General features: G+C 48.1%; 1 protein-coding gene across 1 annotated transcript in view; it reads right to left on the bottom strand.

The window, feature by feature from the left end:
- The window catches only part of SLC22A20P, a 24,249-nt gene extending 5,626 nt beyond the window's left edge, over positions 1-18,623 (bottom strand). Inside the window, exons 1-9 of the mRNA XM_003798643.2 lie at positions 18,249-18,623; positions 18,072-18,175; positions 16,342-16,496; positions 14,870-15,038; positions 14,145-14,268; positions 13,261-13,376; positions 5,394-5,608; positions 3,513-3,621; positions 3,146-3,349 (exon numbers count right to left, since the gene is read on the bottom strand). Of these exons, the coding sequence (XP_003798691.1) occupies positions 3,146-3,349; positions 3,513-3,621; positions 5,394-5,608; positions 13,261-13,376; positions 14,145-14,268; positions 14,870-15,038; positions 16,342-16,496; positions 18,072-18,175; positions 18,249-18,623 (1,571 nt within the window). The remainder of the gene's footprint in view (positions 1-3,145; positions 3,350-3,512; positions 3,622-5,393; positions 5,609-13,260; positions 13,377-14,144; positions 14,269-14,869; positions 15,039-16,341; positions 16,497-18,071; positions 18,176-18,248) is intronic.
- Positions 18,624-19,106: the final 483 nt, after the last annotated feature.

Raw genomic sequence — 19,106 nt, 5'->3', positions numbered from 1 at the left:
AGCTGTTGCCATGGGTAGAGTGCTGTGGCATCACAGCTCACAGCAACCTCAAACTCTTGGGCTTAAGCGATTCTCTTGCCTCAGCCTCCGCCCACCACAACGTCCTGCTATTTTTTGGTTGCAGTTGCCATTGTTGTTTAGCAGGCCCAGGCTGGGTTCAAACCCACCACCTTTGTGTATGTGGCCATCGCCCTGCCGACTGAGCTACAGGCACCCCCGTGTCTTTTCTCTTTATGTGTGGCCCTTACTCTAAGCTCCAAGCGGGCAGAAATAATATGTTTTGTTTACACCCCACATGTAGCACTGTGTCTGGCATATAGTAAGAACTTAATGACTAGGAACTGAATAAATGAATTGGGTTTCAAAAAAGCCTAACTCAAACCCCAGAGTTCCTGACCTCTAGAATTCTGCAAAGCCTTCCTGGCCAACGGTCACTTATCTTCCTTGGGGCACAGCTCCGTGTGGTCCTCCTGCTGGTGGCTACCCAAGGTTAGGGCTTTTCTTCCTCAAGAAAGCCCTATTTGTTTCTTCTGCTTGCTAAATAAGCACCATGTCTGTTTCCTCTTTAATAAAACCACAGGTTTAAATTTCTTGGGCAAAGTTTACATGAGATGTAAACAGGCCTTGGGCGTGGCTAATCTGTCTTTGTTCCCATCCGAAGGGGGAATCTGTGAGGACAAGGGGAATCTAGAGAGATGTGAACTTGGGGACAGGGGAGGTAAGAGGATTGTACTTTATCTGCTTATGAGAATGACAACCAATGTCAAAAAATGTATGAAAAGCGTTTCTTCCTTTCTCTTCCTGAGCAACTCAATCCCAAAGTCATTACATGGGACACAGCAAGGTAGGTAGAGGAGTGTCCCAGAGTGGGCCAGCCAGATCAGGCCCAATAAACAGGTTGCCCTGAGAAAGAACAACTTGTTATTAATTATCCTAAAGATTAAAATTCTTTGTAGTGTGTTCAAAATTTAATTGGTTCATATCCAATAACAATATACAGTAACTTTTATAACAAATAAATTGCCCCCAGAGGAGTCACATTACCTACATCTAGAATTTGATCTGGCATTACTGGGATTTTTTATGGCCAGGGTAAACAAAACTTGGCCAGGCCAGAATCAACTTGGCTGTAGTCTCTGTAATAACAGGGAAGGACACTTCTCCAATTGTTTTTTCACATACGTGGGTCCCTCAAGGAACATCTCATAGAACCCGCAAACCAGATCAGGATTGGGTTACTGATAAATATTTACCCAGCATCTGGGATACCTGGAGCTGGAAGTGGGAGTCAAACAGGTAAGGAGTGAGCAGAAGGACATTCCAGACGGAGGAGCAGCTCAGCTGGTAGCCAGGCTGCCAGGGATAAGGAGCCTGATCATATGAGATTTCTGATTTTATCCTCAATGCAAAAGGGAGCTATTGAAGGATTCTAAGGAAGGCAGTGACATGATCCTGTGTGCAGCCTAAGCCTACCACACTAGTTATTGTGTACACCTGTGGCCCTCAGTCCCTGGGCCATGGACTGGGACTAGTCTGTGGCCTGTTAGGAACCTGACTGCACAGCAGAAGGTAAGCAGTAGCGAGTGAGTGATGGAAGCTTCATATATATTCACAGCTTCTCCCCTTTGCTGCATCACCACCTAAACTCCACCTCTGTCATGTCAGCAATGGCATTAGATTCTCATAGGAGTGGGAACCCCACTATAAACTATGCATGTCAGGGATCCAGATGGCATCCTCCTTATGAGAATCTAATCCCCCCTCTCCATCCCTCATCCATGGAAAAATTGCCTTCCATGAAACCGATCTCTGGTGCCAAAAAGTTTGGGGACCACTGGTGTAGAGAATAAAATGGAGAGGGACAGCCATGAGGCTCTTGTAGCTGTCCAGACAGGAAATGATGGTCCCTTGGAGTAGGTTGATGGCCCTGGGGTTGGTGAGAGAGAGAGAGAGAGACTCAATGTCCATTCTGGAGGCAGAATTGACAAGACTTTTGAAAGAATAAATTCTTGATCTCTGTGCAGTCTGTTCTTTGTCATTGTTCGGGTTAGAGATGGGACATTTGGGAGGGATTATTTAAGGGTTGCAAACACAGCACCCACGCGGGCCTCTGGATGCAGATGGGTCTAACTTTGGGATCCACCTGGAATCTCAGGGGAGGCTACAAACTTGGGCCCTGTTATCTTACCTGTCATTTTTGCCCGAAATGAAGGGTCTTCCCTGAGTTCATTGTGGGGTTTTTTGGTTGTTATTGTGGTTGGTTTTATTTTTTTTTTTTTGAGACAGTCTCACTTTGTCACCCTCAGTAGAATGCCATGGCATCACAGCTCGCAACAACCTCAAACTCTTGGGTTCAAGTGATCCTCTCACCTCAGCCTCCCAAGTAAATGGGACTAGAGGCACCTACCACAATGTCCGGCTCCTTTTAAGAGATGGGGTCTCGCTTTTACTCAGGCTGATCTCTAGCTCCTGAGCTTAGGCGATCACTCACCTAGACCTCCCAAAGTTCTAGGATTACAGGCGTGAGCCACGGTGGCTGGCCTCCTGGGTTCATTATTGCTGAGAAATGCCACAAGAAATAGCCAGACTAAATCCCCTCTTGCCTTTATTTTAGAAATGTTGTCCTGGACATTGCTGGCACCTTACTCAGTAACCTCTCTAAGGAGACCCACAAGAGAAATTTCATATAGTGCTCATTGCTAAGAAAACCTTCAGTTTCCCCAGAGAACTGGTATTCTTTCTCCCATCCAAAAGGAGCAAAACGTCATGAGTGGGGCCTCCTTTTCTGTGGAAGAAGTTCGAAGTCAAATCTGAAGCCTACGTACAACCACAGGGCCTGTCCTTGCTTCACATTACACGTCCCTCTGCTCTCCCCACTTCCCTGCCAGGCTTTACTTCCACCCACATTCTGTGTTTCCTGGTTTATGCTGTGGTTTACTTTTCTTTCTCTTTGATATTTGTGATTGAGTCTGTTCTTGTTGAAAGCCAAGCCAGTGTAGGTGGAGGCGGGGAGATGTCACCACTCCTTGTGTCCAGCCCTGACAGTCCAGACGAGTGACCACAGCATCCCGTTTGTCTCCAGCCACTTTGAGTTACCCTGTGGCCTATTTAGCTGTCCCACCCAGCTATGCCAGAAGCTCCTCACCTCCTCTCCATTGCCGCGATGGTCTCTACCAGGGGCATGTTGCGGGTCTCCATCAGGGAGCAGACAGCCAGCCCAGCCAGGATGGAGGTGGCCCCAAAGCTCACTGGTGGCAGGATGGTGCTGAACTCCCCGAGTGTGGTGACCAGGGGTGCTGCTAGGCCTCCAAGGCGGGCGTTGACCGAGGTGAAACCCATCCCCATCTGCCTGTGGGAGGCATATGGAGGGATCAGCAAGATGGCCTGGACCCACCCCGGAGAGCAGGCAAGGCTGAGCCCAGGGTGTAGGAGGGCAGAGCAAGAAGGACTCAGGGGTCCTACTTTGGCAAGCCAAATAGATGGCATCCTGGAGCTCCCCCCAATATGCCCACCTGATCTCTGTGGGGTACAGCTCTCCTGTGAACAGGTACACGCAGATGAAGGAGCTGGCCAGGCAGCCTTTGCCCAGGGCCGCCTGGGCTGTGCGCAGGGTCTGCATGTCTAGACAGGGGGAAGGAGGCAGAGCCGTGGGTGGGATAGGAGGGTGGGAGGGGAGAGGCAGAGCATAGGGTGTGTGCATGTGACACAGGCCATTCAAAACCCAGAGGAGGAGGGTCAGGATTTTTATCACTTCTCCTTCCCATGTGGGAGCCAGACCCCCAAACTCTTCTCTGACTTCTCTCTCTTTCCCCTCTTCTTAGCATCTGCCAACAAGTCCTGCTGTGGAGGCAGAACAAGCTTTGGAGTCAGGTCTCAGTTCAAATCCCAGTGACCTGGCTCAGCACCTGTGGCTCAAGTGGCTAAGGTGCCAGCCACATACACCCAAGGTGGCGGGTTCGAATCCAGCCTGGGCCCGCCAAACAACAATGATGGCTGCAACCAAAAAAAATAGCCAGGCGTTGTGGCGGGTGCCTGTGGTCCCAGCTACTTGGGAGGCTGAGGCAGGAGACTTGCTTGAGCCCAGGAGTTGGAGGTTGCTGTGAGCTGAGATGCCACAGCACTCTACCCAGGGCGACAGCTTGAGGCTCCTGTCTCAAAAAAAAAAAAAAAAAAAAAATCCCAGTGACCCAGATCACTGGTGCTGACTTTCTCTGGGCCTCCTGGGCCTCATCTATAAAATAAGAAAAATACCACACCTGCTGTGTGGAGTTGTCATAGGCCAACCTGATGTCATGAGTGCAGAGTGCTTAGTGCTCATTAAGTGTTTGCTGTGACCCCCATTATTAATATGCTTGTCCTACTGTGGTATAGAAATAACAAAACCCCAATTTAAATGTCCTGTATTAGGGTGATTGTCCAGGAAATCATGGTACCTCCTCTGTTTAGTGGCAGCTCTGGGTGCACCTTAGAATTATGTAGGGAGATTTTATAACACACCCATACCTGGGCCCTACCCGATATCCATTATGGCAAAGCTTCTTGGGGATGAGCTCAAGTTTGGGTCATTTTTAAAGGTCCCTAGGAGGCTCTATTGTGCAGCCAGAGTTGAGAAGCACCAATTCAGATGAAATACAGTACAGTAACAAAAAATCAGGTCCACGAAACATTTGTCATTACGTGGAAAAGCATGTTTATGTTACAATGCATATGAAAAAAGGGTTTATGTCTATACACACATAGTTATATAATATATAATCCTATTCACATTGTTGTGTATATATGCATATGTAAAATATAATCTCCATTATGTCAAAAACAAATCTATAAATAGGAAAAAATATGGAATAAAATATCAACATACCGACCAAAGCCTGAGGCACGTGGCAAAGCTAAGCTCACAACGGCACACACAGTTTATCACATGCTCTAAGTCACTGGTCAGTTTTGAAAATACTGGAGATTCCCCTTGCATTGGGACAGAGCACCTGAGCACTGGCAGCTTTCTAAGGGCTCCAGGTAAAGGTCATTTCAGCCAGGTTTGCAAATGACTGTTCCAAGGCACCCTCGCTGGGGTTCAAATTCTTCACAACCCATGGACGAGCTGCCACACACAAGCCAGCACTTTGGCTGCCCAGCTGCTCTAATACAGTTGCCTAACCTTCCTGCCAGGACTGTCAATGCCCTGAGGGCAAAGGCTCTAGTCCTTTGTAGATCCTCCACCACTAACTGACACAGGGCACAAAGTGCTTAATAAAATCTATTAACCAACAGTCACTTTCTTTCCAGATCCTGAAAAATACCCCTCAGCCTTGTTCTCTTGTGGCATTTGTTGCCCACCAGACCACAGAAGCTCCCAGTTCTTGTGGGCAGTAGGGCAGTAGCGGATGTCTTACCTTCTGGCACAAACAGGTTGGCGATGACCATGAGCCCGGCCAGGATGAGGAAGGAGGCCACAGTGGCCCGGCGGCCCACGTAAATCATGGTGGTGGTGGCCACCAGCATGGCTGGGATGTCAATGATCCCAAACAGAGCCTGCACCAGGTATATGCTGAACCCAAACTTCTGCAGGTCCATGGCCAGGCCGTAGTAAGCCACGGAGTTAGAGAACCTGGGAGAGGTGACAGAACAGTCCTATGTCACCTCATGGGTCACTGTTCTGGACTCAGTAGAAGACACAAGGTTGGATGACACAAGACTTCTCTTTTCAGAGTTAAATCCCTTGACTTTCCATAACACCTTGAAGGTACTAAGTCATTTTATCCCCAAATATGACTACTTGACATAAAGAATATTTTGAATTAAAGACTATTCACAATCAGAAAGCATTGGAAGGGGCTTTCCTCTATCTGCATAAAACCAGCCTGACCTGATCCAGGGGATCTAAGTGGGCAACTGACTTCCTTTCCACCGGAATGATAGCAGACCTGGTCCAAATCATTTAAAATGTAATACTTATCTCTCATGTTAATTTATAACTCAGTCTGTTTCCCCATCTATTCATCCTCCGTAGTAACCATTTGCTGGACCCATACTCTACATTCTCACCCTTCCTTCAAAAAGGCATCAATAAAGGTATCTAATTATCATTGAAACACTGGGTAATTAACTTTGTGGTTCCCTCCATATGCATGGTGTTTAGAAATAAACCTTTCTCTTATTAATCTGCTGTAATTGTGAGTTGATCTTTCAGAGAACTCTGGGGGGAATGAGTGATCCCTACAACCTTCTCCTGGTCTCCTTAATCTCTTACTTTGGCCTTGGAGCCCAGACTTCCCCCTCCACATCCTTTTCCAAACACCCACTCCCCTGAGTCTAATCTAGACTCAATATGGGCTCTAGAGTGTGTGTAGTTTTTCCTGTCAATACCGCATCAGCGCCAAAATTAAGGCAGTCCTCAAAAAAATAGAAAAAGATGGAAGCATTTCAGAGGACACAGGAGCCAGTGTGCAAGAGCTCCCTGCAGGCACAGCTGGAACCCCATGGAAAATGAAGCAAATAGTATTTACTAACTAAAGGAAATAATGTGATTAAATTATAACCCAGAGTATCAAATACATGAGTCTATAGAAATAAATGGTTTAATAAATAAATCTTGCTTACAGAAGAATCCAGTTAATACATGCAGATGGTCCACCCCTCAGGAGGTTGAACTTAACTCTCCCCTTTGGTATGGATTGGACTCATTTTCAAATAATAGAATGCGGAAAAAGAACATTATTCTTTCTTTAACTCATACTATTCAAATAAGAGAACATTATTGATTTTACAGTGGAAAAACCTGGTAGATAGGCCAGGGTGGTGGCTCACACCTGTAATCCTAGTACTCTGGGAGGCCGAGGCTGGTGGATTGCTTGAGCTCATGAGTTCGAGACAAACCTGAGCTAGAGCAAGACCCTGTCTCTACTAAAAATAGAAAAACTGAGGCAAGAGAATCACTTGGGCAGCACCTGTTGCTCAGTGGGTAGGACACTGGCCCCATATACCCAGGGTGGTGGGTTCAAATCCAAGCCTGGCCAAACTTCAATAAAAAAATAGCGGGCATTGTGGTGGTCACCTGTAGTCCCAGCTACTCAGGAGGCTCAGGCAAGAGAATTGCCTAAACCCAGGAATTGGAGGTTGCTGTGAGTTGTGTGACGCCATGGCACTCTCCTGAGGGTGATAGATTAAGACTCTGTCTCTAAAAAAAAAAAGAAAGAAAGAAAGAAAGAAAAACCTGGTAGACACTACCTAAATCAAGAGATCAAGTTCACCATCACAAGTCATGTTTGTGTCATGTATGCTCTGATAAGATCTAACGAGAAGGGCATATCAATTCCATGGTACTCTTCCCCTAAATCCAGAACCCCAGTCTAGTCATGAGAAAATAATCAGACAAATCCAAATTAAAGAACATTCTACAAAATACCTAACCAATACTCTCCAAAAAACTGTCATGGTCATGAAAAGTAAGGAAAGAATAAGAAACTGTCATATATCAAAGGAGATGAAGGAGACAGAGACTACAGGTAATCTGTTATCCACTGAATGTGAAAATATTCTCACATTCATTAGACATCAGAGAAATGGAAATTAAAATCACAATACATCTATACACTCATTATAATGGCTAAGATGAAAATGACAGACAATACCAAGTGTTTTGGGGGGACATGGAACAACTTGAACTCTCATACACTGCCGATGGGAGTGTAAATTGGTACAACCACTTTGTTTTTTTTTTTTTGTTTGTTTTTTTTTTGAGACAGAGTCTCACTCTGTCGCCCTTGGTAGAGTGCTGTGGCATTACAGCTCACAGCAACCTCCAACTCCTGGGCTCAAGCGAGTCTCCTGCCTCCACCTCCCAAGTAGCTGGGACCACAGGTGCCCGCCACAACGCCCGGCTATTTTTTGGTTGCAGCTGTCATTGTTGTTTGGCGGGTCCGGGCTGGGGATTCGAACCCGCCACCTTAGGTGTACATGGCTGGCGCCTTAGCTGGTTGAGCTATAGGCGCCAAGCCAGTACAACCACTTTGAAAAAATGTTTGCTTCTCTCTATTACAGAGAATTATACCAATACCTTGCTGGGTGCCGTGGCTCATGCCTATAATCCTAGGACTCTGGGAGGCCGAGGCAGGTAGATTGCTTGAGTTCACAAGTTCGAAACCAACCTGAGCCAGAGGGAGAACCCTGTCTCTAAAAACAGCTGGGCATTATGGCGGGTGCCTGTAGTTCCAGCTACGTGGGAGGATGAAGCAAGAGAGTCAATTGAGCCCAAGAGTTTGAGGTTGTTGTGAGCTATGAGTCCATGGCACTCTATCAAGGGCGACAAAGTTAAAAAAAACAAAAACAAAAAACCCCCTCAATACCTTAGATCCAGCAATTCCAATTCGAGGTATATGAAGTCTGTCCAGAAAGTATCCAGACATGTGATATGAAAAATGGAGACATTTACTGAAGACCATGAAAGATAGAAGAAACATTGTACACAGGACAATGATGCCTCATTCCCATTCAATGTAGGCACGTTGGCACCTCACACAGTTCTCCCAGTGTCTCTTCTACTGCTCAAAACACTGCAAAATCCTGTGTTGGAATTGCCATCAGCTGCCTTGTATTTTCCTGAATCTCATCAACAATCTGAAATCTCTTCCTTTTCAAAGATAATTTTAGTTTTGGGAAAAGCAGAAGTCACAGGTCACCAAATCTGGGCTTTAGGGAGTCTAAATCATCTGGGTGATTTGATGTTTCACAAAAAATCTCTGCAGGAGATGTGATGCCTTGGGCAACTCCCAATCACCACTTGCCCATAGCTGTGGCCATTTCTTTGTCACACTGCATCTCTCAACTGAGGTGAAATATTGAGGCAGCCCTCCTTATAAACTGTTTTGCCTGGAGGAGCATACTCATGATGGACAACCCCTTCCCAATCAAAAAACACAGTTAACATGGTCTTAATCTTGTGAGACATTGCTGCTCCTTCTTCGGGTGTGGAAAACCAGAGCACTTCCATTGGGATGACCGGGCCTTCGTTTGGGAAACATACCTATAGCTGCATGATTCATCCTCGATTATGATCTTCCTCTTTTTTTTTTTTTTAAGACAGAGTCTCATTTTGTCCCCCTGGGTAGAGTACGGTGGCATCATAGCTCACGGCAACCTCAAACTCCTTGGGCTCAAGCAATCCTCTTTTTTTTTTTTTTTTCTTTTGAGACAGAGCCTCAAACTATTGCCCTGGGTAGAGTGCTGTGGCATCACAGCTCACAGAAACCTCCAGGATCAACCTTAATCCTGGGCTTAAGCGATTCTCTTGCCTCAGCCTCCCAAGTAGCTGGAACTACAGGCACCTGCCAGAACACCCGGCTATTTTTTGGTTATAGTTGTCATTGCTGTTTGGCAGGCCCGGGCTGGATTCAAACCCACTAGCTTCAGTGTATGTGGCTGGCGCCCTAGCTTCTGAGCTACAGTCACTGAGCCTCAAGCAATCTTCTTGCCTTAACCTCCTGAGCAGCTGGACTATAGGTGCTCACCACAATGCCGGCTATTATTTTTAGACTCTCACTGTTGCTCAGACTGGGGATGATGATCTTGAGGAAATCCGGTTCATAAGTAGCCGTTAGAAGCGAGTCATTAGCAAACGCAGCCTAATGTTCCTTCTGCTCTGTAGCAGAAGGCAGGAATGCATTTTGAGAAGATACATTTCACACCAAGATCCATATCAAAGTCTCAGACACTGTAGTTTTGGATCCTCCATCAGTTTCTACTTCTCACACGTCAGTCTAATCTTTGCCAGTTGCAGCCCATACACGTTCCGCATGCTCAGGTGTTCTGCTTGTGGCAGGCCTTCCAGAATGTGGGCCACTTTGAACAGATTGTCAATGGTCTTTTGTTTGTTTGTTTGTTTTGTTTTTGAGACAGAGTCTCACTCTGTTGCCCTTGGTAGAGTGTTGTGGCATCACAGCTCACAGCAACCTCCAGCTCTTGGGCTTAGGCAATTCTCTTGCCTCAGCCTCGTGAGTAGCTGGGACTACAGGCTCCTGCCACAACGCCTGGGTATTTTTTGTTGCAGTTTGGCTTGGGACCAGGTTTGAACATGCCACCCTTGGTATTATGGGGCCAGCACGTTACTCACGGAGCTACAGGTGCCTCCCCGATTGCCAACCGTCTTTGAAGTTTTCGTATCACACTTTTATTTGAGCTGCACTCATAGCATCATCCCTGAAAGCCTCTGAGTAGTCTGACTAGCATCCGTGGAGGAAACTATTTTGCTTAATGCAAAATTTGATGCACTTTTATCATTCAGTCATTTTGAATGCAACGGCCCATTCACTCATCAAATATTTATTCTTTCTTTTTTTTTTTGAGACAGTCTCACTTTGTCACCCTCAGTAGAGTGCTGTGGCATCATAGCTCTCAGCAACTTCAAACTCTGGGGCTCAAGAGATCATCTTTGCCTCATCCTCTTGAGTAGCTAGGAATACAGGCACCGGCCATGAAGCCCAGCTAATTTTTCTATTTTTAGTAGAGAGCAGGCTGGTTTCCAAATCCTGAGCTCAAGCAATGCACCAGCCTTGGCCTCCCAGAGTTCTGGGATTACAGGCATGAGCTGCCACGCCCTGCCCTCATCAAATACAAAGCTACTACATGCCAGGAACAGGGTTCATGTAATACTGTAAAGCTATTTACACAAATGATTAAGTTATAAAAACCAAGTAGCAGAATAGGTAGAAGATCAGTATTAACCCATGCTTGGAAGAACGTGTGTGCGCAGGGTGGGGGCCATGTCTTGTATGTACAAAGGTCTGGAAGAATACAAAGTCAAGCTTGACAGAGTGTGCTGTGGGGAGATGGGGGTAAGAGGAGGACAGAGGAACATTCACCTTCATCTTATATCTGATAGCAGGAAACATTTCACATTCAGGTTCTGCTCTACCTACTTGACAGAACTTAATTCTTCTAATCCTCAAAACAGCTCTATGTGATACTTAACTACAAGTGGGGAAATTGAGGCACAGAGAAGTTAAGTAACTTGCCCAGAATTATACACCCAGTAAGTAGCAGAGCCCAGATTCAAACCCAGGCAGAGGGTTCTGGGGTCCTGCTTCTTAACCAAAACTCTATACTGCCTATAGGTTTCTTGATTGTGTTTGGAAAAAAAATTATTTTAGCTGAGTATACATCATTTTTGTAATATAGAAAAAAGATAGTAAAGAAAAAATAAAGTTAATGAAAGGCATTTACAATAGGGATTGGTAGAAGCCTGTGGAAGTTTACCAGTTCCTAACACCTCCTCCCCCTTAGCACCACGCCTCCCCCGCCCCCACCTTTTTAATACTCTAGGACTCCCCGCCCCACCTGCCCCAGGCACACAAATTGGTCCTAGGCGCATGCCTGGCGCTGCCTCCGGCCTGCAACGAAGCGAACAAAACAATTGTAAACCGCCACGAGGTTCCAGGCATAGGGGGTGAGTCCCTGCGAGCTCAGACCCAACCCGCGGCGGGTGGGGAGCCCGCTGGGGACCGGATCCCTAGGGACCGGCTAGCGCAGGGGAATTGCACCACCTGCCGACGGAGTCCTGATTGTTGCCGAGTAACTTTTTTTTTTGAGACTCACTTTTTTTTTTGAGTCTCACTTTGTTGCCCTGGGTAGTGTCATGGCATCACAGCTCACAGCAACTTCAAACTCTTGGACTTAAGTGATCCCCTTGCCTCAGCCCCCCTAGCAGCTGGGACAGGCGCCGGCTACAATGCTCCTCTATTTTTTAGAGACAGGGATCTCGCTCTGGCTCAGGCTGGTCTCAACTTCTGAGCTCAGGCGATCCACCTGCCTTGGCCTCCCAGAGTGCTAGGATTCCAGGCATGAGCCACCGCGCCCAGCTTCGAGTCACTTTCTCGTTAACAAAAATGGATCTTTGCTTACTCTTTCCAGTAGGGTCCAAGAGAGAACTTTCAACTCTGGAATTTTAAAACCCATGATCTGTTTCTTTCTAAGTGGGAAGAGGTGTGTGGCGCGCCAGAACTGCCCAGGTGGCCTCCAGCCTGGAGCCTTGTCCTACCTACATTCCGGATGCACAGGGGGCACAACCCCAAATCCAACCCGGACAACAGTGACTTTTTTTTTTTTTGGAGACAAAGTCTCACTATGTCACCCTCGGTAGAGTGCTATGCCTTCACAGCTCACAGCAACTTCCAACTCTTGGGCTCAAGAGATTCTTTTGCCTCAGCTAGGACTATAGGCGCCTGCTACAATACCCATCTATTTTTTTTTTTTTAGAGACAGGGTCTCACTCTTGCTCAGGCTGGTCTCAAACCTCTGAGCTCAAATAATCCACCCACTTCGGCCTCTCAGAGTGCTAGAATTACAGGCATGAGCCTCTGTGCCCAGTCCAACAGACTGTTTACCAGAGACTTCCCAGGGATCATGTGTAGTCTGAGTGCTTTACAAATCTGTTAATCCTCTCAAGGGAGGAAACTGAGGCACTGAGAGGCTGGCCAGCATGCTCAGGTCACAGGGAAAGTGGGGCCTTAGAGTCCAGCTGGTAACTACTACAGGGGAGTGCCAGGTCTGCCCCAGAGAACGAATAGTAAGCCATTGCCTGCATTTCCTGCTTCCTAAATATCAACTCCAAGTACTAAATGTCCAGGAAATCCAGAAGAATGAAAGGGGTTTGTATCAGCCCCTTCCCCTTAGGACAGGCCAGCTTCCAGCTGGTGGCACTATTGCCTATGGGTTACCTGTGTATTTTTTTTTATCCATTTCACATCCTCATGCCTATGAATCTGCTAGGAATTCCTTCCTCCCCACCTTGCAAACTCGATTAACCATCTTTTAAAACCCACTCAAATGCCATCTCCTGAATGAATCCTTCAGCAGCCTCAACCAGGAGAACTGCTGTTGGGATACTTGTCACATGTTTCCCTGTCTGTCTCCTTTCTTGATCCAGATGTGCTTTTTCAGAGTGGGACACTTCCCAGAATTCCCTAGAAAGGCCCAAGGGCATATCAGGATGGGATAAGGTACATTCTGGAAAAGCTGCCTAGGTGATTCCAATACCCCCCTACCCACCCCAATTGAGACCCATGATTCAGATGTGGGGTTCCTAGGTCAGCACAATGGCTCATCTATCATCACACCTCAGCACCCAGTAGAGGCCAAGTGCTAGAGAAATAGTATGGGATGAGACTGAAGTTATAAGGCTCACATGCTCATTGCATTAAGAGTATTTCAGAACAGAGTTTGTCAGGAGGGGCAGAGAGCGTGCCCTGCCTCAGGTTAAAGACCTACCAGACCACCATGAGACAGCACGTGACCCTGCGGATGGCTGGGGTTCGAAAAAGGTCCAGGATCGAGTTGGAGGTGCGGACGCTTGCAAACTCGCTCTGGATGTAGGAGCTCACCACCTGAGTGAGGGAAGTCTGTTCAGGGAAACAAGGGATCCGGGACCCTACATTCCTGCAGGAGGAGGCCAGCTGGGGTTGAGGTCTCTAGGAAGATGGCCAAATCACCTTTCCATCCCAGGGTTGATACCCCTTGATGGGTTGTTCCCAGGAATCTGAGATGAAGCTGAGGCTCCAAGAGCAAGCCCCAACACTACTGAGGTTCTGTGGTTCTGGAGTGCCCCCCCCTTTCCAGGTATAAAGTGGAAATAGATAAGAGCTGGAGTTGCAAGTGATTCTTGCCTGCTGTGTGTTCTCAGGGAAGTTACCTGGCCTGTCCACATTCAGTTTTCTCACTGGCAAATCAGGCATTAAATGAGACTATGTATGTAATGGTCTTAGCATAGTGCGTGGCATGCCTCTCAGTAAATGGTACTTACTGATAATAATTGTTAACTATCTTATAATAAATGGTACATTTGTTACTGATTCTCCAATAATTTTGTTTTATGATCACTAATATTTTTATCTTAATATTTGATTAAAATTTCAACTGCATGTCATTGTTAGTGAGATTATTTCCTCATTGCACAGATGGATAGACTAGTGAACAAAGCAGTTGAATTATTCATCCCAGATCACACAGCCATTCAATGCTTAAACATTTTTCTCACACCAGAACTCTACCTGTCATATTTATTTCCAACCCTACTTGAATGGCAGGTGAATTCTGGGAAGCCACTAAATGCTAGTAGGAGACGGTTCCTTCCCTCCTTCCTCTGGCCTGCTTACCTCCTTGGTCAGCCTTTCCCCTTCCTCCTTTCTCCCGTTCAGGGCAGCCACCTTGCGCAGGTTCTGCATAGCTAACTGGGACTTGCCGTGAAGGAGGAGCCAGCGGGATGACTCTGGAAGCCACCTGGGAGTAAGAGGAGGAAGAAGGATCCAGGGCTGGGTGAAGTTCCTTCTGTTCCCCAAACCCAAACACACCTTGGCCCACCTTCTTCTAGCCCCCCCCAAATATGAATTGTCCTTCTGTCTGCAGAATCAGGAAGACTCAGGGACATGCCGGTTTCCTTTTTCTTGCAGGACATCATTCAGAGACTCACTCACTGAAGGGTACTCAGAGTCTATAGATGACTGACGAGTTCAGCAGACCCAATTTTGAATCTGGTGCTGACCTCAGCTGTGTGGCCCTGAATAAGTTATGGACCCTCTCTGGTCTCTGTCTCAGTTCCCCTCTTATAAAGTGCTATTGGGTTGTAGCGAGGTACAAAGGAGCTGATGAAGACAAAGCACTTGGTATGTTCTGGAGCCCCACACTACTATAAGGGATTTTACTAGAGCTTCCCAGAGGCATTCATGTGCATGTGAGCCTGTGGTCCCCATGAGACCTGCTGTCTTTTGTGTCCCTAGCAAGTCCAGCAAGTCTCAGTCACTGCACATCTTAACCCTTCCTAGGGCCAGGTGAGAGCTTGGCTACACAGGCACACCCTCCCCCCACTCTGCTCAGGACATACCAGGAATAGAGGAAAAAGATCAGGAAAGGGGCAGAGACAGCAAATTGCAGCCACCGCCAGGGGCGAATCAGGTAGGCCATCCCGGCCAGGATGATCTGGCCCATGGTGAAGGAGTACCCCAGCAAGACACCTGCCACGGTCCTGCCCCGGGTGGGCATCCACTCTACCACTGCAGAGAAAAGCACAACATTCTCGGTGGAATTTAGCTACCCACTTGGCTGTCCATGTCATCCTGCCCTCTTTTTTGTGACTCTGGTGACTTAAACTCATTCTCGGTCACATTCTGGAGACCCGCTGAGACACAGGCAAAGATGTCCCTACTTCACTCCTTTTACCCAGGTGCATTAAAGAACTAAATATAAACAAAAGTGTAAACTAAATGCCACAAAAATGTCAGAAGAAATCATGGTAAATTATTTTTCAGTCTTGAAACAGGGAAAGGCTTTTCCAAGAATGTCACAAAACCCAGAAGCAATAAAAGGGAAGGTTAACAAATTTAAATTCATAAAAATAAAAAAGTGTGGCTTGAAACAAAACAGAAACACCATAAGCAAAACCATAATTTCAGCAAAAATAAAAACAAAAAGGCAAAAAATATTTGTAACTCAACAGATAAAGAGCTAATATCCCTGATAGTAAGAGTTCTCACAAATCAATGGGAAAACCACCACCAAGCTGAAAGGAACATGAGCAAAAGTGCCCAATCTGATGTAAGGACAAAACCAAACAAGAACCCCCCAAATTTTTGTGAATAGCAACACTTGGAACAACCTAAATGTCCACCCAGGGGGACTGGTTAACACACCCTTGCAAGGCAGCCATAATGGATTAACGAGGATTTTTCCAATGAGCAAGGAGGTGTGTCTGACCCATCAGCAAATCCCATTGTTTCTTCCTTCAGAATTCAGCCAGATTCTGACCTGCTATCACTGCCCTGGCCTACTTCAGGCCAGCAGAAGCCTCTTCACTGACCTCCCTGCTTCTGTTCTAGCTACCGGGGCTGACACTCTGGCTGGCATCTTGGAGCTGGATCTCCACCGTGGATTTAAGGAATCACTGGCCTTTGTAGCCCAGGTGAACCTGCCCTTCTTAGATCTACACAATTTCAGGGACCTCCCTGGCTCACTCCTGTCTGTGTCCTGGTGCCCTTCAGGGCCCCACACTAAGCCTGGCACACAATGGGTACTTAGTGAGTGTTGTTGTTAGCTATCTCACAAATGAAACAAACCTAAACCTCTCAGTTTACAGATGAGCAAACTGAAACCCAGACCAGGGTAAAGGCTGTCCAGGGTTCCTGCCCTCTGCCACAGGGTCATGATCCCAAGTCTCCCAGGCCAAGGACTCTTGTGGGAGTTGAGGATGCTGGGTGAGAATCCCAACAAAATGAAACAAGAAAGAGATCTAATGATAGGCTGCCACTTCCCCTCCCTCCCTGGCCCTAGCCTTCCCCACCCCTCTGCAGCTGGACTCACCCAATGAGAGGGAGTTGAGGATGATGCCAGAGAAGGTCATGCCCATCAGGAACCGGAAGGCGCAGTAGGCACTGAAGGAGCCAAAGTATGCTGTGGCGGACCCCGAAACCGCCAGCTGTAGGTACGACCAGATGAGCGGGCCCTTGCGGCCCAGCCTGATACCAGGGGACAGGCATAGGCATTAAGGTTCTGAAGGCGGCAACAGCACCCCTAGGGGCCAAAGCAGCATCCTGTGTCTGACCCTGCCACAGACAGACACGGGGAAGCTGGGCTGCCCTGTGAAAGCCACCCTTCCAAAACCAGCTCACAGCCACTGGGACCTGGGCACTCGTGGCATAGGTTGGCCAGAGAGGGAGGGTTATGATGTGGAGGCAATTGGAGCTGAAGAGATTTATTCCAGGGTCAAGGAGAACAAGGATTCCCACAAAGACCCAGAGAGGGTGTGGCTGCTGGGGAGAGGGATACCTCAAACCAGAACTCACAGGGGTCGAGTGCTTCGCCAGTCCCAGGCTATGGGAGCAGGACCAGGGCCAGTCTTCATGTGGTCTCACCAAGGAGACTGGCGTAGGATGAGGGTGGCCAGGCCCAGAGGAAATGAGGCCAGGGTGGCACAGTTATCCCATCTGGTCTGGCATTGCTCCATTTGCAAATGTGGGCCGAGGCCAGAGCACATAGCCCAGCTTGGCCAGGAGGGTAGCAGGCCAAGAAGGGGGAAGCATTTCATTTCCACACACCCACGACACACTCATTCATTCAGTCATGTATTTGTTCATGTATCCATCCATTCATTCACTCATTCATTCATTGTTACACAAATGTTCACTGACTACCTCTAAGTGACAGGCCTGAGCTGGGGGCTGGTGACATATAAGATACTCTGGATAAGATACAAGCTCATACCTAGAAAGACCAGGACATGTCAGGACACAGTGTGATGAGAGTCATGATAGAGCAACCTGTGAGGGGCTTGAGGCATACAGAACTGGGAGCCACTGCATTCCGGAATATGGAGTCTGGAATCCAAGAGGGTCCCCAAAACCTGAACTGACAGAGGAGGGGCAGAAGGGAGGGAAGAGGAGTGAGGGAAAGAGAAGGTGAGAGAAAGCAGGGAAGGAAGGGAAAAGAGGCATGGAGGTGAACGGACTTCAGCAGAGCCAGCCGCCTGCCTCTCGCTGTCCATCAGTAGGTTTTAGTTAGGGTCAGTTCTGGTTCATTCATGCAGCAGGATGCAGTGTGGACATTAAGAAGGACAGGAAAGCTCTTTCTGAAGGAATAAGAGAGGCCTTCAAAGTGAAGAAAAAGACAGGTGCTGGCTTGGCGTCTGTAGCACAGTGGTTACAGAGCCAGCCACATACACCCAGGCTGGCGGGTTCAAACCCTGCCCGGGCCAGCTAAACAGCAATGACAACTGCAACAAAAAAATAGCCAGGTGTTGTGGCGGGTGCCTATAATCCCAGCTACTTGGGAGGCTGAGGCAAGAGAACTGCTTAAGCCCAAGAGTTTGAGGTTGCTGTGAGCTGTGACACCACGGCATTACTGAGGGTGGCATAGTGAGACTCTGTCTCAAAAAAAAAAAAAAAAGAGAGAGAAAAGAAAAAGACAGGTGCAGGATCTTATGTGGAGGGTGCCAGCCCAGCATTTGTATAAAATGTGGGGACAGACCAGGAGCAGTGGCTCACTCTTCCTAGCACTCTGGAAGGCTGAGCAGGGACCCTCATCCCACGCCTTACCTGTCTGCCAGGCAACCAAACACGGCAGCTCCCACCAGGACTCCAGCCATGTAGATGGACTGGGCGAGGTCACGGAGGGTACGGGCCTCACAAACCAGATCCCACTGCAGGGGGAGAGAGGGACACTTCAGCCTCTACCTCTGCAGCAGCCTCCCATGCCACATGGCCTCCTCTGACCTCCATCACGATGGTGGAAGGGAAAATGCTGTGGTCATAGACCCAGCCGTCCTTGCAGCTCTCTGTGGCTGTCCTGTGCACGGAGGTGTTGGAGTTCAGGAGGGCCCACTGAGGCTCGGTGAAGCGCTGGCATGGCTCAGGGGCCCCCAGATGGTCCAGGGGTACAATGGCCCTCAGCCAGGCCCCTGAGTCATTGGTGGTGGCCTCAGAGTGGTTGGTGGGTCCCCGGCAGTGGTGGCGGGGCACAGCAGCCGTGAAGTTCTGCAGGAAATTGTGGCAGGCCAGCAGGCCACAGGGCAGGAGCAGCAGGACGGTGTAGATGAACTGGAAACGGCCCACGCCACCTAGGGCGTCCAGCAGGTCTGTGAAGGCCATGGTTATGGGTCTGATCTGAGGTCCAGCCTTCTGGACTTTATGTAAAGGGGCTGGGAGGAAGTGGAGCAACAGGCCAGGGGTTAGGGCTGCAGATGCCCTGTGTGTGTGCTCTGTGTTAGATGGCTCCAGTTACACCCCACAGGAGGGTTTGGGTGTCCCCATATCTGCAGGGCTCTTCTCTCCCCCACCCTCCACAGTCCTGTCTCCAGGTCTCCCCTCTTTTTCTGAGAGCCACCTCATAGCCTGCTGCCTTCAGGGGCAGGACCCCAGAAGTGAGCACAGTAGTATCACTTTCCCTTTCTTCGGGAGCTCCCATTCTGGCCTTAGTACATGGAACATAGGTCCTGTCACTTGGCTGGCTCCAGTTGAAGCTGGAGCTTACTTGCGCAGAGGTCAGAATAACCAGTTCCCTGTGATTACACTGCTTACTCCTCTCCCATGCCATGAGCAGTCAGAAACTCAGTTGCACAGGCGACACTTGAG

This window comes from Otolemur garnettii, unplaced genomic scaffold (assembly GCF_000181295.1).
Source record: "Otolemur garnettii isolate 467f Iridium unplaced genomic scaffold, OtoGar3 scaffold00140, whole genome shotgun sequence".
Classification (NCBI taxonomy): Eukaryota; Metazoa; Chordata; class Mammalia; order Primates; family Galagidae; genus Otolemur; species Otolemur garnettii.
The sequence above is the reverse complement of the archived record's forward strand: the minus strand, read 5'-3'. Positions and strand labels throughout refer to the sequence as shown.